Source organism: Arabidopsis lyrata, assembly GCF_000004255.2.
Source record: "Arabidopsis lyrata subsp. lyrata unplaced genomic scaffold ARALYscaffold_8, whole genome shotgun sequence".
In the NCBI taxonomy this organism is placed as follows: Eukaryota; Viridiplantae; Streptophyta; class Magnoliopsida; order Brassicales; family Brassicaceae; genus Arabidopsis; species Arabidopsis lyrata.
The window spans coordinates 19,111,967-19,131,736 of NW_003302548.1; the positions used below are offsets into that span (position 1 = coordinate 19,111,967).

Consider the following 19,770-nt stretch of genomic DNA (forward strand, 5'->3'; position numbering starts at 1 on the left):
TGTTGCAGCGATTGAGAAAAGAACAGGCCATTTGTGTTTAGGAAAAGATCTTTTTCACTATGTGAAGACTGTCGTAATTCAAGAACTAATGCTTGACAAGGCTCAGGTTTTTAAAATCTCATGGAGAAGAATAATATAGTATTGTTATGTATATAACATAACATGATTCAATGTCAACAAGCGTCTGTAGTCCAACGGTTAGGATAATTGCCTTCCAAGCAATAGACCCGGGTTCGACTCCCGGCAGACGCAAATATCTTTTTGCCAAACCTAATACTAGATTTTTGAACCAAACAATCTGTGTGTATTTCAAAGCTAACTAATTTTCCAGTAACTTGGTTTGGTGAGGTTCTAATTCTAAAGCAAAACTGGAATTGCAACGTTGCGTTTTAAATTTGAATTATTTAATAATACTCCTATTTTTAGCCCATTTATTATCTGCAATAAATTATCAAAAAGGCTATTGGAACTCTAATATCACTAATTTAGTAATTCTTGAATTTCTAACCTTCTCTGTATACCAGAGGCTTCCGTTTTAGTCTTGTGTCCCAAGGTTTTGAAAAAGTGAAAAGCAAGGGTTTTTACGTTTTGTTGGCTTTTGACTATCGTTTGCCCTCTCTCTTTGTTAAAATTTACATTATTGCCACTGAGTCTACTCTATCTGCGACGCTCTGTCTTCAAAAAGCAATTTTGGGGAGGAAGAAAAAACCTCTGAGAGTAAAACAGAAAAGAGAAACACACTATTTTCGTGACTCACCAAGCAGAGGAACATTGAGAAAAATAAAAAAGGTCTCTGCTTTTCATTTTCAATGGCTTCGACTCGCATTTATTTGGGAATTTGGATGGTCTAAAGTCTGAGTTTGATTTATTTTGCTTGCAAGGTTTTACTTTTTCTCGGTTCTTCAGCCGTACACGTAACAAATCCCTTTTTCTTGTGTGTTTCTTCGATTTCTAGAATCTGATAAAACCCACAAAAAAGAGGGTTTTTTTTTTCTGGGTTCTTTGAAGAAGCAGAGAGAAGATAAGCTCTTAAGAGTGTTCTTCACAACAAGTGATTTCCTTTTGTTTTCTGCTTCGATTTCCTGTTATAAATACTTGATTTTTTTTACTTGAGAAGACTGTGAATCATATACATTACTCAAAACCTAAAAAGATGATTTTTTTTTTGTCTGGGTTGTTCAAAACGTGAGTTTTAAGTAGCTAAATCGATGGATCCTCTATACTCATGTTTCCTGCGTTTGATTATGGCAGCTTTAAGATGGAGAAGAATCAACAAAAGCAGGAATTTCTAGCTGAGACCTCAGCGATGAACAACAACGACTGTTCTGAACAAGAACAACCACAACAACGATTTGTGTGGCCATGGGTTGGTCTTGTAGCCAACATACCAACGGAGGTTGAACAATCTGGTCGGAGAGTAGGCAAAAGCGGTTCTACGTTACGTGATGAGTTCACTCTGAAAGGGTTTAATCCTACAAGAGTCCAACCCATTTGGAATTTCAAGGGACATTCTGGTTTTGCTTTGGTTGAATTCACTAAAGATTTCGAAGGATTTGAATGCGCCATGAAATTTGAAAGGAGTTTTGAAACAGACCGTCATGGGAAGAGAGATTGGGAAAATGGTAAAAGACTGTTTTTTAGTGTTTTGATTTAAAGTCATTTGATTTCTTGACATTTTGAGTTCACTTTCTTTGAAAAAGGTATTCGCTTGAGAGATAATAAGCTCTATGGATGGGTTGCGAGAGAGGATGATTATAATCGAAGTGATATTGTTGGGAAGAATGTCAAGAAGAAGAGAGATTTGAAAAGTATTGTGCAGATTATGGAAGAAGACGAGAGGAAAATGGTTCATCTAGTTGAGAATATGTCTCAGTCGATTGAGATGAATAAGCAATGTAAACAAGAGCTTGAACAGAAAGTTGATGAGACTTCTCGTTTCCTAGAGAGTTTGGAATTGCATAACGTTCTGTTAAACAAAACCTACCAAGAAGGTAAAAAGAAACACGTAGATAAGCTTTTAAACATAATCTGTTTGTGATTCATGCTGACATGTAATAGTCCTTTTGGTTTGTTTGTGTGTTTTTTTTTGATGAGAAGGGATTGAGAAGATGCAGATGAATATGGAAGAGTTGTATCAACAGGTTCTGGGTGGACATGAAAAGTCTTTGGCAGAACTGGAGGCAAAGAGGGAGAAGCTGGACGAGCGTGCAAGACTGATCGAGCAACGGGCAACCATAAACGAAGAAGAGATGGAAAAATCCAGACTTGAAAGAGAAATGGTGATTATGCTTTCCTTCTAAATTAGGAGTAAAGGATCACAAGGCAATAAAATGTGGTGTCTTTGTTGTTGTTGTAGAATCAAAAGGCTATGTGGGAGCAGAATGAAGCGAATGAGGAAGCTATGAAACTTGCAGAAAAGCACCAGGCAAGTAGTTCTTTAGGTTGTCTGTATATTAATGAGCAAGTAACAACTAAGCTTCCATTTTCAACTGTTGAGTTTCTGAAACATGACAACTTTTGCAGAAAGAGAAGGAGAAGCTTCATAAAAGAATAATGGAAATGGAAGCGAAGCTAAATGAAACGCAAGAGCTGGAGTTGGAGATAGAGAAGCTGAAAGGTACTACCAATGTAATGAAGCATATGGTGGGGAGTGATGGAGATGAAGATATTGTGAAGAAGATGGCCAAAACTCAGATAGAGCTTGATGCTCGAGAAACAGCTCTCCATGACAAAATGATGACTCTGACAGAAAAAGAACGTATGACCAACGATGAGTATCAAGACGCTCGTAAAGAGATGATTCAGGTTCAAAACCTTCTAAACCTATCTGTTCCAAACTCTTTGGCTTGTCCTTTTAACTTGTGGTATTACTTTGATGAGCAGGTATGGAATGCAAATGAAGAATTGATGAAGCAAGAGAAGATTAGAGTGAAGAGAATGGGGCAATTAAACCCTGAACCCTTCTTGCCTGCAGTGATGAAGAAACATAAAGTTACACAATCAAGAGCAGAGATTAAGGCTATGCAGCTGTGTTCAGTGTGGGAAGCAAACATAGGAGATGTGCAATGGACCCCATTTAGAGTCGATGAGTCTGATGGAACAGCAAAGGTCTGGACTCTTAACTTAGGAGTCTAATTTCAAATCTCAAAAGATGGGTTTTTAACAAAAAAAGATCTTTCCTTTTACATATTATCTCAAGATTCCAACGGTTAGGATAATTGCCTTCCAAGCAATAGACCCGGGTTCGACTCCCGGCAGACGCAATTTGTCTTTTTATTAACATCCTTCATAAATTTTAGTTATCTACATCAAAAGAAACGACATCGTTTCATTGTAACCCGCCAAAATCGAATCACCGATTGGAAGGGTATTCTCGTCTAATCATTAAACGTAGTATGTTGCGTGCACGCGCCGAACCAAATCGTGTGGCCACAATTTCTCGGCCCAAACCACAATCTTTGTCTCTCTCCTCTACAAACTCAAGTAACAACGGCGAGACAACTCTGAAGAACCTTAGGAGAATGCTCTCTCTTTTTGTTAATTTACCTGTTTAAATTAGTTTTGCTACTATAACTATTGAACCGAATTGGATTTTGTTTCTTCCATAGTTTTCCTCCAGAAATCGTATCTTGTGTTGCTTGATTTAACTTGGTGGAGTCTTAGATCACAAGAAATGGAGCTGACAATCTTTTTCCAGCTAAGCTAAGTATGTTTTTCTTATAAGTATATTATTAAACAGTCGTAACCAAACCAAAAGCGTCTGTAGTCCAACGGTTAGGATAATTGCCTTCCAAGCAATAGACCCGGGTTCGACTCCCGGCAGACGCAATTTGTCTTTTTATTAACATCCTTCATAAATTTTAGTTATCTACATCAAAAGAAACGACATCGTTTCATTGTAACCCGCCAAAATCGAATCACCGATTGGAAGGGTATTCTCGTCTAATCATTAAACGTAGTATGTTGCGTGCACGCGCCGAACCAAATCGTGTGGCCACAATTTCTCGGCCCAAACCACAATCTTTGTCTCTCTCCTCTTTCAATTTGTTTCCGGCGACTGAAGAAGAAGATATTTGTTGTCCATGGCGGGTACTTGCACTTCAATTAGGCCACGTCTCATTGGCTCTTCTTCAATTGTTGAGCTTTCCAGGTTAATTAATCGAGCTGGAGTTCCTTTCTCTGTACGAATCTCTACCAGAACCAGAGCTCTCCACGGTGGTGGTTTAACCGCACCTACCTCTCGTGAGGAAGGTCCTTCTTGTATCTTCGTTGGACCGATTGATTCTGCTCGCAAAGAAACTCTAGAAGCTCTTTATCGCCAAGTACGCCTAATAAAAATCTGTTTTTTATTCTAAAGTTTGCTTCTTTTGACGATTGAGTATAGTCTTACTGGATTGGTCTCGGTGGATATTGAATTCTGATTTGTGGAACTTTATGTTATAGGCGAAGGATGCGTATTACAATGGCAAGCCTTTGATAGTTGATGACATGTTTGACAGAGTTGAGGTAAGAGAACTGTTAGTATATGTTCTTGTGTATGTAGCAAGATATGATTTTTAATGTTGGATTCTGCTTTATGCAATTGTTTTCATTTCTGTTGTAGCTAAAGCTTCGGTGGTATGGTTCAAAATCTGTTGTCAAGTACCCTCGTTGTAGTCTACTGAGACAGTCAACTTATGCTGATGCAGAGGTACAATGTGGGTGTTCATGTTTCCATTTTATCTCATATAAAACAGATGGACCTAAATTTTTCATTGACCATACTAGAGGATTTGTACTTTTGTTCATCCTTGAGGTTTGGATTTGTTTAGTGATAGCTCAAGGTATAGGAGGCGGCTATAGGGATATAAGATATAGTTTTCTGAGTGTTGATTGTCATAGTAGGAAATGCATCACTGCACATCTGTTTTGTAAATTAGTATGTGATCATTGTTTTGATATTGAAAAAATGTTTTGTCAAGGGTTGATGTTGAGATAAATCCTTGTAGGACAGGATGATGCATCACAAGTTCTCCTGTTAGCTACCATATGGATCTTGATTTTCTTATTTGGTAGCTCGGCATGTGTTTTGCCCACGATGTATGGCCTTGGCCTAGTCTATGGAGGAGATCCGGTCGACTCAGGGCTTGTCTATAGCGGTCAATTGTCATCTTCTGTGCCTCTTTTGTCAAAGTTTAACGGCATCCTCCTCGCCGTGCTAGGACCTGCTTTTGGATATCCAATTGCATCTTCTGCAGGTACCAGAATGCAAACATGATTTTACCTACAATCTGGTAATAGCTATAGCATTTACTTCTACTGAGATAAATAATGCTGTTTGCAGTAAGAGTACTTAAAGGGTTATGGAGAAATGACTTAACGGCTCTAAAAGGAGACTGCCCGAATTGCGGGGAAGAGGTGAAATCTTTACTTGTACTTCTTTTGCAGCAACAAACAAAATGGTTGTTTTTTCAGTTCTCGTCACATTTGAGTTTGTTGAACTTGTGTAGGTTTTCGCATTTGTGAGATCCGATCAATCAAACCGATCAGCTCACAAAGCCGACTGTCACGTTTGTGAGTGCACACTGGAGTTCCGTACCAAAGTAGAGGTAAATATTACTGTTTTTTCCCATGTGTTGCTTCATCCTGACCACTTTTACCGATCTGTAGTTTAAATGTGAACCGGTCACTGCCTTAGATAATCGTCTGTAGCTTTCTAACAACAATGATTGATTGATTGCCTTTCTGCTTCAGAAATCTACATCACGATTGGGTAGAAAATGGGTTTACGGCAGGATATACCTTGTTTCACGGCCAAGGAGAGATCGGCGTTCCAAGTTTACATAATTCTGACAAAAGAAGAAAGATTTTTTGGGGATGGTTTCTACTCAATTGTGTATTGTAAAAAGGATACTAGAAAGCTTTTGTAGCATGCAGAAGATTCGTAAAATTGTTACTATAACGTTTTTGTCTCTTGTAGCCTTATCTTCAGACAGTTTACAAAACAAAAACAAAAAAACAGAGATTCGTTCCAAAGTTCCGAGGTAATGGAGAAGTAGCATTTGCTGCTGAGTAAAAAGAATGTTGCTCAGCGTTTTTCAGAAGTGTGCCAAGCTATAGACAAGAATCCATGCGAGCTGAAGACAGAACATGAACAGATTCTGTTAAACCTTAAAGATACACTGTAAAATACTGTTGAGATGAAAACAAACTTACCAAAAAGAGAGTAAGTGACGCAAAGAGACCTTCTTGGAGTAAAGCTGCGTGGCCTCCGAAATCTTCTTCATCAACCTTGAGAATCATTGCGTAGTAACCGTAAACGATCCCTGAGGATATCGCCAAAAACCTGCAACATCCCATCATTAATTCATTACTTAACCGGATTTTGCCAATGGTCGAGGTTTTATAGCAATGTGATCAAAATGCACATCCCAAAAAATCTCCTTCCCCTATGGATCATGAAGATGAATCAAAGAAAACACTGTAATGTAGTTTGCGTCCGCTCGATGCTTATAAAGAAGACGAAACTAAAAAAACACAAAGAAACAAAGCTGAAACATGTTCTAAACTAAAAGATGGTCCATTATAACGTGAAAACACAAATGTGCAAAGAAACAATTGTGGCCTTAAAGTTATGAAAACTTACAGAATGATCCAAATGCCTCCAACAAGTGGAATAGAGCCCCATAGCAATCCACAGATCAATCCCACGACTTGTCGAATCCAATGCAACACATCTCCCAATTGATCCTGGACATCATCAGTTCATCACCAACAAAATCCAATATATACCCAACAACTCAAATTTGCATGTGCTTAATTGCCTTACTGATTCAGTAAGATCGACTACGACGATTCATTACTTACATCAAAAAATCAAATCTCCATGGAAGTAAAAAAAAAAAAAAAAGTCAAAGACTCAAAGGAGCTTCGAGATTATTGCCGAAGACGAGTGTTTGGTACCTTGTCCCAAGAAGCATCGGGATCGAACAATTTCGCTAATTTCGATGGAGACAAGTGAACATTCTGGTGATTATCTTCTTGTAGCTGATTCAGCTTGGCTGATTTCGATTCTCTCATCCTCGATTTCAAACAAAAAAAAAAACAAAACTTTGGGATAGCGAGAGAATCTGAAACCTTGGAAGAAGAAAACCCCTCTCTCGACTATTGAATTTGGAACTAGTAAGTGCAGAAATAGTGGCTGCCTCGTGAGATTATTATTAAACTGTGTGTCTCGTTCATGTTCTCGATCGAAGAGATTCGGACTCTGATCGAAATATTTTTGTTCTCTTTTTTTTTTTTAAGAAGGAAAATTGAAACCATTTGATCTATTATTATTAATTCTCCTGGATAATAATATTGGGATTAGCTTTAGGATATTTTGGATCTGATGCCTCAAAATATTGCAATTTATTATCTGTACGGTGTTGAATTAAAGTACAAAATTCTCTAACTAAAAACTACGTTTACAATTTCTGATTATGGAATCAAAGTTTGATTAGAAAAATACTCTGGTCCACGAATTCGTTCAGTTTAATGTTATTGTTTTTTTGGTGAAGAGTTTAATGTTAATATTCATATCATTAATAGTGTTTACAATATTATTACTATTTTATATTATTATAAAAAACAATATTAGTAATAGATTAGTACACTAGTGTACATACTTCCCATATAGTTATGATCTATTGGTAAGCTTTTAAATAGAGAAATAAAGTAATTATCCTTTGCAATTTGCATCTATAGTCCTCCATACTTAGATAAACTACAGATCGAACCCATTTCTCCTTCTTTTGTTTTAGTCTCCCTCCGCGTAGAAGAAGCTTCTCCGAGACTTGTCTCTGATTTGATTGAAGAAGACGCTTGATCGAAAATTCTCTTAGATTTCTATCAGGGCTTTAAAGAAGGTGAGATTACATAGAGATCGTGTTCAAAAAAAAAATGGGGAGTCCAAAGAAAAACGAGAACAAAGGCTTCTTCGCCGCCATGACTTCTGGCTTCTCCATGTTCGGTAGTGCCATGTCGAGATCTGTCAACGGGTCAGTTTCTTCTCGTTTCTTACCTATCAGAATTTAACATGAAAGTTCTTGTTTTTGTGTGTATTTAACACTAAAGATGAAAACTTTGCGTCGTGAATCGCTGTGATTGTGTGACACTCTGTATTCTTAATCCAAAAATATTTCATGATATGTTGTGTTATCGAGTCTATGTGTGATGGCTAAACTTATTTCTCTGTTTTGATTCTTCAGGTGTTTCATTTTGTTGAATTTTATATTAGAAACATGGATAATTCTATTATTATTTCTTCACAAGTCAATAAACAGATCAAAGTTTGTCATTTTTTTTCTAGTTTGAATCTTCTAAGTGAAAATTGTGTGTTGTGGTACTGAAGATCCTATTGATTGAGTGTTCGATGCATTTTCGCTTCAGGTTGCAAGGAAATGAAGGAGTTGAGGTTATAAATCCAGAAGGTGGCAAAGAAGATGCAGAAGAGGAAGCTCAGAAAGGAAGGTGGAAGGACGAGGTAACTAATCAATCGCCGATGGTGTCTTTGATACTTCTTCTTAAATTCCTCTATGTTTCTTTTCTAACCCGGAAAAAGTTATGTTTTGTGCTTTATAGGAACGAGATAGTTACTGGAAGATGATGCAGAAATATATAGGTTCGGATATTACGTCAATGGTGACGCTTCCTGTTGTTATATTTGAGCCTATGACTATGCTCCAGAAGATGGCTGAGGTTAGTGTTATATCTACATCTCGTGTGTTTGTAAGTTTTGTTGTTGTGTTTTTTGGCATACTATATAACATTTGCAAATTTCTCACAGATAATGGAGTATTCTCACTTGTTGGATCAAGCAGATGAATGCGAGGATCCATACATGCGTTTAGTATATGCTTGTAAGTATTTACATTAAAAAACTTGTTATTGACTTCCAACTTTGTAGGATGTAAGTTAAGATGTATGTTAATTTTTATTCAGCATCATGGGCTGTATCTGTTTACTTTGCTTTCCAACGAACTTGGAAGCCTTTCAATCCTATTCTTGGTGAGACATATGAGATGGTCAACCACGGTGGGATTTCATTTATTTCTGAGCAGGTGCAGTTATACGTTTCATTGTTATTCGCATAGTGGATAATGACTAATTCGCAATAAGTCATATATTTGTTTCATTTATAATAAGTTACTGTGATATTTCAGGTTAGCCATCATCCCCCAATGAGTGCTGCTCATGCCGAGAACGAGCACTTCATTTACGACATCACATCAAAGTTGAAAACTAAACTGTTGGGTAACTCTGTTGATGTTTACCCTGTTGGAAGGTAATTTTTTTCTTATTTATGATACGGCCTCTCTCTCACTTTGGTACAGGCTTTAGGAAGAAATTGTTTGCTGCATGTACTCTTTCCTTTCTATAGTTCTCTAACTTCTGTCTGCGATGAAATGAAGGAATCCAACCATTCTTCTGTCTTATGTTTTTTAACGAAAGAGATACAAAAGATTGTGGTGTAACACTGTCCTAGTAGCTATTCTCTCTTATATTTTCATCTAAGCTCATGAAGCCGGTCTATTGGCTTGCAGAACGCGTGTAACCCTCAAAAAAGATGGTGTGGTTCTGGATTTGGTGCCGCCTCTCACTAAGATTCACAATTTAATATTTGGACGAACCTGGGTTGATTCACCCGGGGAAATGGTCATGACAAATTTAACCACTGGAGACAAAGTTGTACTTTATTTCCAGCCATGTGGCTGGTTCGGGTAATTGACAAGACATAGCTTAATCTTATTGTGTCGTGATACTCTGTTCATTTTGTCTTGTCCTGTAAGCCCGACATGCTTATTGATTGAAATTTCCTACCTTGATCTCAGTTCTGGCCGCTATGAAGTTGATGGCTACGTTTACAGCGCAGCTGAAGAACCGAAAATCATGATGACAGGAAAATGGAATGAGAAAATGAGCTACCAACCTTGTGATGCCGAAGGGGAACCCCTACCAGGCACAGAGCTGAAAGAGGTATGTAGTTTCTTTTCCGTTTTACATTTTTTACTGAACTTTTCTCATTTCTTTTCCGTAATACTTGCAACATTGGGATATTGACCAACATTGTTTGGCTCTTTAGCGTTTGCTTATGCTTTTCTTTGTTTTTTCTTCTTCAGGTGTGGCATTTGGCTGATGTCCCCAAAAACGACAAATTTCAGTACACTCACTTTGCTCACAAGATAAACAGCTTCGACACAGCGCCTGCTAAGCTCTTGGCTTCAGACTCACGTATCCGTCCTGATAGATATGCCCTTGAGCAGGGTGACCTTTCTAAAGCTGGTACCGAGAAGCACAGGTTCTTCATCTTTTCTTCCTTCTTAGTCACTTGTTTGTCGCAAAGTTTTAAGTCTTTTACTTCCTGTTATTCCCATAGCAATTCTCTCCAGCGTGCAACAGGTACCTGATCCATAATGCTACTCACTTGCAGTGGCTAAGACTGATCATATTCTTCCAACTAAGAAATTTACTTTGAGAATGATTACATGTTATGCTCATGAGGTTCTTCGTACTGTCTTTTAATCTCAGCCTTGAGGAGAGACAAAGGGCCGAAAAGAGGACCCGAGAGACAAAGGGACAAAAGTTCACTCCAAGATGGTTCGATCTAACGGATGAGATCACACCTACTCCATGGGGAGATATTGAAGTATACCAATACAATGGGAAGTACACAGAACACCGAGACACAGCAGAGAGCTCAAGCAGTTCCTCCAATGAAACGGACCTAAAATCCATAGAGTTTAATCCTTGGCAATATGGTAATATATCAACCGAATGAGGTAACTCTTATAGTTTAATATGTTATCTCTGTATACGAATGCTGCTGTGATTCATGGACTCTTGAAAGTGAGTTCCATGTTGTTTTTAACTTTATTCCAGGGTGAAAAATCTGATTATGTAGTTTGAGTGATAAAAACATAAGATTGTGTTTCTGTCTCGTTGTATCTTTGTTCCATTTCGATCAAAAGTAGTTATATTTGTTATGTTATGATCTTTATATAATTATTATTCACTAAGTATTCGTCCTACAACATAAATGTGATTCAATTTCTTTTCTCAATATACATAAATACTAGTACAAGAATATATTTCACTGGTCATAAGAGAATTGATTACAATTTACAACATTAATTGGGGAAATAATTTCTTGTCTCTTCATTTATTTCACTGGTCATATATCTATTTAATTGGAAAAAAAAAAAAAGTGTATTATTGTGAGCCGCCTTATGAAGCATACCAACTTTGAAGTGTTGTGAATCATATCTTCTACGTCAACCATGTCTCCTCAAGTTTCCTCTAACCTTTTTCTTTAGACGTTTCATTGTTCTTTCTACAGATTCGTTACACTAACATTTACCATTTTTTCAATTCAACTGCCACGCTGTAAAATATTTACATGACTTTATTTTAACGAGTAATCACCATCGTCCATCTATAAAAGCTTAGGCTTAGAATATACTAATAAAACCAGAACAAATTTAATAAACGTAAGAAAAGAAGATAATACTATGTGAGAGTAGGAGCAATGACAAGATTCTTGTTAGGTTCATTGATAGCCTCATGCATTTTCAATAAGTCTTAAGTTCCAAGACGTCATGGAACCTTTACGATACGTTTTCGTGACCTACACGAGTTTGGTATATAGACAATTTAATATAATCTTTTTTTTTATATTTATTTCAGAATCTATTTGGCCAAAATGTTAAATCCATTTCAATATTAAAAATATCAGGAAATTTTGGATAACTACAAAAATCCAATTATAATCCTAGTATTGGATTTCCGATCATGCCCGTTTAGATGAGAACCAATAAGAAGAAGAAATTCAAACTATTGTATTTATCTTTAAAATCGTGAAATCATTATTTGAAAATAGACGGGCCAATAGATTTCCATTGATCATGAATTCATGATAAAGCGTCTACTTATTTCAACTTTTATTTCCGAAATACAAAACAATAATTTTTTATTATTTCAAAGTCTGGGTGGTTTCGAAATTTTATCAAACAAACATCACTATTCGACGAAAATAATAATAATATAATTTGTTTATTTACAATTGTAACAAAAACCAAAAATATCTTAAGTAAACCCTGATTATATATATAATTCATGAAATTATAATTTTATAGTATCAGTAGCTAGACAACAACATTCGTGCTATATATATTTCGGTATGAATTCTTTTAAAAATAAACAAATCCTATTGTTCGTAATATAATTTAACATGTAATCAAATTTAAACATTTGTTTGGGTTTTTTTTTTTTTGTTTTCAAAGTGAAAATGGACCAATTAACATTCAAAAACTGGTTGATGCTATTGCTATCTATCTTTAACATTAAAATATACGTTTGCCACTCTCGATAATCATCACTGTCATAGGATGAGGCCCACCTGTTAGGTCCGGGGGCCCACTAGCGAACCAGGCTTTCTTATCTCCGAACTTAACGCCGTTTACACCCTTCCAATATACAACACACACCGAACTCGATGCCGTTAATCCGTCTCCGTTTATCCTCCCCGCGACGTTAAAATTTTGACGGTTTTATTTATTTTCTTATCCTAAAAACACAACTGAAAAAGTGCAAAACAGAGACTCATTTGACGTTTTATTCTGGAAAAATCCCTGCCGTCCGATTGGAGCAAGTGATCAGAAACGTATATTTCTATATCATATGATGAATAGAAAATTAGAGGCAATAATGATGCAAACAAACAAATTAAGCTAAACTTGCAAAAAAATATTAAGCTAAGAATGATATAAATATGAATATAAGCTATAGTCTAAGTTAGATCCACCTGCCACGTGACAGAATGTCGTATATTTTAGCTTACAGGTTATCTCCAGTCTCCACTAACCTATATATATATATTAATTATAATAGTTGAGCTTTTAGATTAATACAACTATGAAACCAAGCTCAACAATTAATCTTTTAAATATTAAAAATATACTTATTATTTTAAATTTAATGAGTAAAGATATATTCTTGGTATAAAATTCAATGTGTAATTACAACATTCCATGTAAAAAGCTTTAGATTTCTTCAAAGATAAAAACTAGGAAAGTAATTAATTTTTTTTAAAATTGTTTACTAAAACTGTATCATTATATTGTTGAAATCTTAGAAGAAGAAGTTGCATATTTTTTTTCATGAATGTGCAAGTAAATACAATAATGTTAATGAGATATACTAGTTTATGTTTTGACATGGAATATTCTGATTGGCTAGATTCAGGAGTCATGTGATGATACATCTTCGCCACGTGGTAAGATCTGAGGGATTACAAGCAATGTAAAAGCGTGGCGAAGAACCTGGTCTAAAGGTGGAGGTGTGTCGACCGATAATAGCCGGTGAAAAGAAAGAGTGTAACCGGTAGGACCGGTGAGAAAAGGTCAATATAGGCTAAAAAGGGTTTAAGCAAAAACGTGGTCGTCTTTCTTAAGGGTTTTTGTTTTTGTGGCGTTTCACAGAGAGAGAGAAATAGAGATTGTTTTTGCTTGTGGTGAGAGAAGATCGCATCGTGTGGGTAGCGTTTCAAACAAGTAAAAAAAAAAAAGATAAAAAAAAGTTTCCGTCACTTTCTCGAGGAAGACGGGGTTTTGGTGTGAGTCCTTCGTTTGCGTTTGTCTTTTCATTTTCCGATCTCGTAATTGTCATGTTATTCGCCGGAAAAGTGAAGATTGAGATTTAAAAGGTAAGAAAATTATAGAGTCTTTCGTTTTTTTGTCTTCTTGGTTCTGTCGTAAAACTTTATAAAACGAAGGAGATTTTGGTTTTTCAAGGGAATTTTGGTCTGAAAATTTCTGGGTAAATCTCAATTTTACGTTTTTTTTGTTGGTACGTGGACCTAAATATTGATTTCTTCCTCTTATGTAATTTGTAAAAAATCCGTCGATTTTTAGTTTTATTACTTTGATTGGATCGATTCGAAAATCCGATCTGAGATTTAAAACCCTTTGGCACACCCGTGATCTGGTGGTCCTTTGATCTTGAGATCGAATTTTTTGGTCCATCAGTTTAATTTTCTTATTAACTTTTTTTAGGGTTTAGGGTTTTCCTGTGCAGAAATATAAGGAGACGACGGTTTGACTCTCGATTTCAGATCTAAAATCGATTAGGGTTTTAGTGTGGTTTAAGCTTTTTCAATGGGCTTTGACCCAAAACCTTCAAAACCCTTCCTTTTTTGCTTCATGCAGTGATTCCCAGAGACAAAACCCTTTTGTTCTTTTTTTATTTATTTTATTTTTGTTTTGATTTCAATGGCTCTTTCTAATATGATTTCCCAATTTATGTGCAGGTTGCGAATTACCTTCACAGGATTTTGTTGATTGGTGTGATTCTAAGCCATTGGTCAACAAGTTTTTTTTCGTGTGGCAATCACATAATCGTGTTATGCATTCTGAGAAATGGTGTCGCATAAGTGTGTAGAAGAAGTTGGATACAAAAGCTACTTGTTACCTGCCAATGCAAGAGCACCCAGATCCGCCCGGGTAATGGACTTTACCACTCCTGCGTTTGTTTTAGTTTTAAGGAGTTCATTTATCAGTTTATATGATTATACTTACCTTTGGTTTCATCTTTTTGGCCAGAAGAGGCGTAGTATCGAGAAGACGATAAGTGAAGATGATAATATGTGTGCAATTGATTTATTGGCCACCGTAGCTGGACACTTGTCATTTGAGAGCGGGAGTTCTATCGACAAACTGATTGAAGATCATCGTGTAGTTACACAAAAGAGTGTAAAGGAGGAATTCCTGGAGGAAGAAAAACCTCTAATGCCAGAAGCTTTATCCGGTGAAAATCCTTATCAGGGATCTTTGAGCACCAGCGGTTTTAGTTCTGTGATAAATGGTAAAGTAGAGAACGAGGCAGATGGTTTTAGTTACTCTGGTGGTAGTGATGCTTGTCAAGTTGGGAGCTTCAGTGAAGATATAAAACCGGATATCGATGGCGATGCATTAGTTCTTGATGCGAGAGCTAATGTTGTAGTTAGTTTAGGTAGTAGTAGTAGAACCGAAGTGCCATCAATTGGGAATTGTGATTCCCATGGCGTTCGGGATGATGTAAATTTGTTTAGTAGAGATGATGATGAAAACTTTTCTGGGTACATTCACCCGCGTGTTAGAAAAAATTCACCTAGGACTGTGCCGCGTATTGGGGACAGAAGAATCAGGAAGATATTGGCTTCTAGACATTGGAAAGGAGGTTCAAGACATGCAGGTAGTAGCCTGCCTAAGGGGTTCTTGTCTGTCTCTTGTCTTAAATACATTTGATGGGTTTTGTTTTGATGACATGCGTTTGGTATTGCAGATACGAAACCATGGAGAAATTATTACTTGCACCATCAGAGGAGCTATCCTATCAAGAAAAGGAAAAACTTTGACCACATATCTGATTCAATTACTGATGACTACCGTTTGCGCACTAAGATGCATAGAGGTAAAGAGACTTTTTTCTTCTAAACTTCTGTCTAGATCTTGTAGCTTTTTGTTGTTGTTTTAATTAGATCTTGTTAATTTAATTTGTAGGCAGCAGAAAAGGTCAAGGTGCATCCTTTGTGGCAAGCAACTCCCATGGTAACAATGGAATCTCATTTGAATTCTTTGTCGGTTTTATTTATTTACAAAAGAGAAGAAGCTAACATGAGAATGTATATTTCAGTGAAACTACGGATCAAGTCGTTCAGGGTGCCTGAGCTTTTCATAGAGATTCCAGAAACTGCTACTGTTGGCTCATTGAAGGTAACATTACACAGCTCTTCCTCTCGCTTCCTATTAAGAAACTAAGTTCTTATGGTCCTTTGGCTTCTGCAGAGAATGGTGATGGAAGCAGTGAGCACTTTATTGAGTGATGGACACCGAGTTGGTCTGATGGTTCATGGGAAGAAAGTCCGTGACGATAACAAAACCCTTCATCAGACTGGGATCTCTCAGGATAACACCCACTTGGACTCTCTTGATTTTAGCCTTGAACCCAGCTCAGATATGCCTCAACTGTTAACTAGGTTCAGACTTCTATCCATTACTCAAATCTGCCACTGCGTTTAGTAACTCAAATCTTTTGTGGCTTAAGTTCTTATTTTGTTTTCCAGTCACCCGTCGGGACATGCTTCTGGGGAGCTGCTACCTGTGTGCCAAGCTGCTAACATGGACAATGTGTTGGAATCTGTCCATCATGACTCAGCACTATTCCCATCTGACTCATTAGGCAAGAATAACGTAACAGGAGATTCTAAAGCTATGATTCCTGTGGCGCTCACTGAATTGGCTTCTCGACCACCTTGTCGTAAACTTAAGAGAAGCGAACAGCAGCAGCAGCAGGCTGCACAACGCAGAATTCGTCGACCTTTCTCAGTTGCTGAAGTAGAAGCACTTGTTCAAGCAGTTGAGAAACTCGGTACTGGAAGGTAAAAAAACACAAATCATTTAGTGTTTGCTTTTTTGTGATTGTGAGTAGAAGAAGATGATGATTGAATTTTGGTGAAATCTGCAGGTGGCGAGATGTTAAGCTTTGCGCTTTCGAGGATGCAGACCACCGCACTTATGTCGATCTCAAGGTTTGCATTTTAATCTGTACTTATAATTTAAAATCGATGGAACCCAAATCGCATGATTAGGTCTGAGAAATCACTGTTTGATTTATATGCAGGATAAATGGAAAACGCTGGTCCACACGGCTAAGATATCTCCACAACAGAGGAGAGGAGAGCCAGTGCCACAGGAACTTTTAAACCGAGTCTTGAACGCTCATGGCTACTGGACACAGCAACAGATGCAGCTGCAGCAACCAGAGACACAGGCTCAAACGACAGAGGCTCTGCTGCTTCTCTAGTTGAATTTGCTGCAGGCTGGAGGTCGTCTCTCCTATGTGTATTACTACTATTGATGATAATGTAAGATTCTGACATAGATGCAAAGATTTGGTATTTTACTTGTTTCTTGGTTTCTTTGTTTTAACTTTTCTCAATGTAAAGTTTTTAACTGGAATAAGGTTTTTCTGACCAGTTTAGGGCTTTAGAGGATCTCTTGTACATTTTTTGTGACATTCTCTTCACATATTTCTTATCTAGACTTTGTAAAATTTCTCGCTCGTATTATTTATTTAATGTGCTACTTGTCTGATTCCACGAGTTTTATCGTGTGATTGAATTCGAATTGTCACTTACCAACGACGCTATCACAAACTGGTCTGATCGCTTGATCGGTGAACCAATTTGAAAATCCAGTTGAGGTTTTAGCAAAAACCAATCTCTTCTCTGAACCGGAAAATAGCAAACCGGTCGGTCAGCCCTCCGAGTGATTTGAACTGTATCATGTTGAAAATAGTTTCTCTCTCTGAACCCTCTTTTTGTCGAATTTCTTCTTCCCCACCAGCGAATCCGGCGAGCCTCTTGTTGATGTTGATTCGAGGTGAGTCTCAATTCCACGCGCCGCCTTTCCTCTCATGAATATGTGCTTTGATACATTTCCTACATAGTCCGATGTTTTCTAGCTAGATCTCCAACGATTTCTGATTGAATTTAGGGTTTAACAAAGATGGTTTTGAGTACATGCTCTTTGACCTCAGTCGCAGGTTTTAGCTAATCAGGGCATGAAACGGATCTGCTCGTTTTCAAGTGTTCAACTTTGTAAGTAAACTAAAAATTACATAACTCTTTATTCTCTTGGCTCTTGCAATGTTTTTGCTTCTTCGAGTGACTTGTTTTGATTTCTATTAGCTCACTGAATGCGAAAAAGGGTTATGAACCTTATTGATTTTGTGAATTGAAACAGATTTTGTTCCCCCATTTGTATATAAATTGATTAAAGTTTGGGATCCTTTATCTTATAACTGTGTTGTTTTAGTTTCTAGAAGTTTCAGAGCTTTAGCATCGCCACGATCTTTGAACTATCCCCTGCAGTCTCTCAAGCGTTCATCAGTTCGGATGGAGAGTAGCAACTTTTCTTCTGGTGTCAGAACCGATACTAGTGTGAAGCCAAGAGGAGCATTGATAGTTCTAGAAGGTCTTGATCGCAGTGGGAAATCAACGCAGTGTGCTAAGTTACTCTCTTTCTTGGAGGGTTTAGGACATCCGACCGAGCTCTGGAGATTTCCCGATAGAGAGACGAGTGTCGGTCAGATGATATCCGCGTATCTCTCTAATAAGTCGCAGTTAGATGATCACACAATTCATCTCCTTTTCAGCGCCAATCGTTGGGAGAAAAGGTTGTTATCTTTCGAGCTATCTAATTGGTTCCTTTCTTAATGTTCTGCTTCTCAGTAAGAAGACTAAGAAATTCTTGACATTTGCAGGTCATTGATGGAGGAAAAGCTTAAAACAGGAACTACGCTGATCGTTGATCGTTATTCATATTCTGGTGTTGCATTCTCATCAGCTAAAGGTCTCAATATCGATTGGTGCAAGGCCCCGGAAATCGGGTTACTGGCTCCAGATTCCGTACTGTACCTTGACATTTCACCTGAAAGAGCTGCTGAGAGAGGTGGATATGGAGATGAAAGGTACGAGCGAGTGGAGTTTCAGAAAAAAGTCGCAGACTTTTATCAAACCCTACGCGATTCTTCATGGAAGGTAAATGGATTAAGACTCTTTATTTGTTCCTCTGTAGAGTTAAATTAGATCTAACACAGAATAAGATAAAAGTAAACCTTGAAATGTTTGTGGTAATACAGATAATCAATGCAGGTGAAGCCATGGAGGAAGTAGAGAAGAAGATTCAAGAAGTGGCATTAGATAAAGTCAAAGAGTGTACTAAAGGAAAGCCTCTGTCACTCCTATGGTCGTCATAAAACGTTTTCGAGTCATAGCACTTGGCCACTTGCAAGTTCAGTGATTTTGAAGGAACTATTGTTGACGATTATACTATTTTGGGCCGTATAAGCCCATTTACAAGCCCAAATCTTTAGTTTATGTCGTCACTCATGACGTCTTAATCCAGTATATTAGTGTATTCTAATTTAGCGTCATTAAGTAAAGGACAAATCATTAAACGATAGTGCTTAAGATTAACTAATTAAACTAAAGTTGAAGAATAATCAGAGTGTAATTAACAATAGTATCACTAGATGAAATCATTATTGATATCATTACGAATAAAAAGCAACAGAGTGACAGACAATGTGAGAGCGTGTAATAAAAACTTAGCCACGCGCTCTCGGCCCTGACATTTCCCAACAGGCCTTACAGTGAAGTTATGTTTGGTCGGTGTATATCACGCGCATGAGAGAAATGCTTACGAGAATCAACTTCTGATTAGTAGAAGATTATGTTCTTCAGAATCAAACACAACATCAAATCCTTATAAAAACAGAAGTACAGAAAAACCAAATCGAATGATAAACATCACATTAACAAATATGTGTTCACACTCCGTGGCATATTAAGAAAAAAGAAATTGATATACGTAATTAAGACATTATCCAAATTGTTAATTAGACATATAAGACATTTGAGAGATTAGGAAATGGTCCCAAACAATTTAATAACACTTTTTCTCGACGTTTACGAGCTCTTCTCCAAACCTTAAGTTTTAATGTTAACTTAAACTTGTTTTCGTCAACGAATCATTTATATAGTATATAAAAAATTACCAATTGAAAATGGTTTTTTAATACTCATTGGATATGTGAGGAAAAAATATTCTAGGATTCTTTCTTAGATGGAGAGAGATATTCAAAGTTTTTGTAGGACAACGAAAATTATAAAATACATACACTTTAATTAAAACCTGAGCACTTGATGTTAAA

General features: G+C 37.0%; 6 protein-coding genes and 2 non-coding genes across 15 annotated transcripts; 7 read left to right on the plus strand and 1 right to left on the minus strand.

Annotated features, from left to right (window-relative positions):
• The first annotated feature begins 180 nt into the window (after window positions 1-180).
• Window positions 181-252, plus strand: TRNAG-UCC. Its single transcript has one exon. It is a non-coding gene; the product is annotated as a tRNA-Gly (tRNA).
• Window positions 253-666: 414 nt separating this feature from the next.
• LOC9300707 (protein INVOLVED IN DE NOVO 2) lies at window positions 667-3,150 on the plus strand. Of its 5 annotated transcripts, none has more exons than XM_021011841.1 (7): window positions 667-789; window positions 1,252-1,622; window positions 1,701-1,991; window positions 2,098-2,279; window positions 2,357-2,425; window positions 2,524-2,805; window positions 2,884-3,150. In XM_021011841.1, the coding sequence occupies exons 2-7, from the start codon at window positions 1,259-1,261 to the stop codon at window positions 3,133-3,135; spliced, it is 1,440 nt and encodes a 479-aa protein (XP_020867500.1). In that variant the 5' UTR covers window positions 667-789; window positions 1,252-1,258; the 3' UTR covers window positions 3,136-3,150. The 5 variants fall into 5 exon arrangements, with proteins under 5 accessions (XP_020867500.1, XP_020867505.1, XP_020867509.1 ...); XM_021011846.1 differs by lacking the exon at window positions 667-789 and adding an exon at window positions 813-914; XM_021011850.1 differs by lacking the exon at window positions 667-789 and adding an exon at window positions 813-881.
• A 606-nt stretch (window positions 3,151-3,756) lies between these two features.
• On the plus strand, window positions 3,757-3,828 carry TRNAG-UCC. The gene has a single exon. It is a non-coding gene; the product is annotated as a tRNA-Gly (tRNA).
• A 149-nt stretch (window positions 3,829-3,977) lies between these two features.
• On the plus strand, window positions 3,978-6,000 carry LOC9300708 (PGR5-like protein 1B, chloroplastic). The gene is made up of 7 exons (XM_002864586.2): window positions 3,978-4,322; window positions 4,444-4,506; window positions 4,604-4,690; window positions 4,994-5,237; window positions 5,324-5,397; window positions 5,490-5,588; window positions 5,734-6,000. Exons 1-7 carry the CDS (start codon window positions 4,083-4,085, stop codon window positions 5,824-5,826), a joined length of 900 nt encoding a protein of 299 aa, XP_002864632.1. The 5' UTR covers window positions 3,978-4,082; the 3' UTR covers window positions 5,827-6,000.
• On the minus strand, window positions 5,877-7,296 carry LOC9300709 (uncharacterized protein C20orf24 homolog). Its single transcript, XM_002866283.2, has 4 exons — window positions 6,943-7,296; window positions 6,626-6,729; window positions 6,196-6,325; window positions 5,877-6,116 (listed from the first exon to the last, which is right to left on the minus strand). Exons 1-4 carry the CDS (start codon window positions 7,057-7,059, stop codon window positions 6,078-6,080), a joined length of 390 nt encoding a protein of 129 aa, XP_002866329.1. The 5' UTR covers window positions 7,060-7,296; the 3' UTR covers window positions 5,877-6,077.
• Window positions 7,297-7,764: 468 nt separating this feature from the next.
• Window positions 7,765-11,013, plus strand: LOC9302404 (oxysterol-binding protein-related protein 3C). The gene is made up of 10 exons (XM_002864587.2): window positions 7,765-8,018; window positions 8,410-8,503; window positions 8,602-8,718; window positions 8,807-8,879; window positions 8,962-9,080; window positions 9,183-9,304; window positions 9,564-9,740; window positions 9,852-9,996; window positions 10,140-10,318; window positions 10,549-11,013. The coding sequence occupies exons 1-10, from the start codon at window positions 7,921-7,923 to the stop codon at window positions 10,796-10,798; spliced, it is 1,374 nt and encodes a 457-aa protein (XP_002864633.1). The 5' UTR covers window positions 7,765-7,920; the 3' UTR covers window positions 10,799-11,013.
• Window positions 11,014-13,451: 2,438 nt separating this feature from the next.
• On the plus strand, window positions 13,452-17,106 carry LOC9300710 (telomere repeat-binding protein 1). 2 transcript variants are annotated; one of them, XM_021011868.1, is made up of 10 exons: window positions 13,452-13,720; window positions 14,324-14,516; window positions 14,619-15,246; window positions 15,337-15,465; window positions 15,555-15,602; window positions 15,688-15,767; window positions 15,840-16,030; window positions 16,118-16,432; window positions 16,519-16,582; window positions 16,675-17,106. In XM_021011868.1, the coding sequence occupies exons 2-10, from the start codon at window positions 14,433-14,435 to the stop codon at window positions 16,855-16,857; spliced, it is 1,722 nt and encodes a 573-aa protein (XP_020867527.1). In that variant the 5' UTR covers window positions 13,452-13,720; window positions 14,324-14,432; the 3' UTR covers window positions 16,858-17,106. The 2 variants fall into 2 exon arrangements, with proteins under 2 accessions (XP_020867527.1, XP_002864634.1); XM_002864588.2 differs by having other exon boundaries at window positions 13,453-13,720; window positions 14,616-15,246.
• Window positions 17,107-17,239: 133 nt separating this feature from the next.
• Window positions 17,240-18,932, plus strand: LOC9300711 (thymidylate kinase). Of its 3 annotated transcripts, none has more exons than XM_021011892.1 (5): window positions 17,240-17,435; window positions 17,593-17,653; window positions 17,871-18,231; window positions 18,319-18,595; window positions 18,697-18,932. In XM_021011892.1, the coding sequence occupies exons 2-5, from the start codon at window positions 17,617-17,619 to the stop codon at window positions 18,811-18,813; spliced, it is 792 nt and encodes a 263-aa protein (XP_020867551.1). In that variant the 5' UTR covers window positions 17,240-17,435; window positions 17,593-17,616; the 3' UTR covers window positions 18,814-18,932. The 3 variants fall into 3 exon arrangements, with proteins under 3 accessions (XP_020867551.1, XP_020867567.1, XP_002864635.1); XM_021011908.1 differs by having other exon boundaries at window positions 17,878-18,231; XM_002864589.2 differs by having other exon boundaries at window positions 17,599-17,653.
• The last annotated feature ends 838 nt before the right edge of the window (window positions 18,933-19,770 follow it).

Coding starts and splice junctions, on each gene's coding strand:
- LOC9300707 (XM_021011828.1), top strand. CDS start 1,226: ATGTTTCCTGCGTTTGATTATGGCAGCTTTAAGATGGAGAAGAATCAA. Junction 1,623..1,700: donor GAAGAGAGATTGGGAAAATG/GTAAAAGACTGT, acceptor TCTTTGAAAAAG/GTATTCGCTTGAGAGATAAT. Junction 1,992..2,097: donor AAACAAAACCTACCAAGAAG/GTAAAAAGAAAC, acceptor TTTGATGAGAAG/GGATTGAGAAGATGCAGATG.
- LOC9300708 (XM_002864586.2), top strand. CDS start 4,083: ATGGCGGGTACTTGCACTTCAATTAGGCCACGTCTCATTGGCTCTTCT. Junction 4,323..4,443: donor TAGAAGCTCTTTATCGCCAA/GTACGCCTAATA, acceptor TTTATGTTATAG/GCGAAGGATGCGTATTACAA. Junction 4,691..4,993: donor CAACTTATGCTGATGCAGAG/GTACAATGTGGG, acceptor CTTGTAGGACAG/GATGATGCATCACAAGTTCT.
- LOC9300709 (XM_002866283.2), bottom strand. CDS start 7,059: ATGAGAGAATCGAAATCAGCCAAGCTGAATCAGCTACAAGAAGATAAT. Junction 6,730..6,942: donor CCGATGCTTCTTGGGACAAG/GTACCAAACACT, acceptor GATGATGTCCAG/GATCAATTGGGAGATGTGTT. Junction 6,326..6,625: donor GGAGGCATTTGGATCATTCT/GTAAGTTTTCAT, acceptor GGGATGTTGCAG/GTTTTTGGCGATATCCTCAG.
- LOC9302404 (XM_002864587.2), top strand. CDS start 7,921: ATGGGGAGTCCAAAGAAAAACGAGAACAAAGGCTTCTTCGCCGCCATG. Junction 8,719..8,806: donor TGCTCCAGAAGATGGCTGAG/GTTAGTGTTATA, acceptor AATTTCTCACAG/ATAATGGAGTATTCTCACTT. Junction 10,319..10,548: donor GCTGGTACCGAGAAGCACAG/GTTCTTCATCTT, acceptor TTTTAATCTCAG/CCTTGAGGAGAGACAAAGGG.
- LOC9300710 (XM_002864588.2), top strand. CDS start 14,433: ATGGTGTCGCATAAGTGTGTAGAAGAAGTTGGATACAAAAGCTACTTG. Junction 15,603..15,687: donor TGTGGCAAGCAACTCCCATG/GTAACAATGGAA, acceptor TGTATATTTCAG/TGAAACTACGGATCAAGTCG. Junction 16,031..16,117: donor ATGCCTCAACTGTTAACTAG/GTTCAGACTTCT, acceptor TTTGTTTTCCAG/TCACCCGTCGGGACATGCTT.
- LOC9300711 (XM_021011892.1), top strand. CDS start 17,617: ATGAAACGGATCTGCTCGTTTTCAAGTGTTCAACTTT. Junction 18,232..18,318: donor GCCAATCGTTGGGAGAAAAG/GTTGTTATCTTT, acceptor TGACATTTGCAG/GTCATTGATGGAGGAAAAGC. Junction 18,596..18,696: donor TACGCGATTCTTCATGGAAG/GTAAATGGATTA, acceptor GTGGTAATACAG/ATAATCAATGCAGGTGAAGC.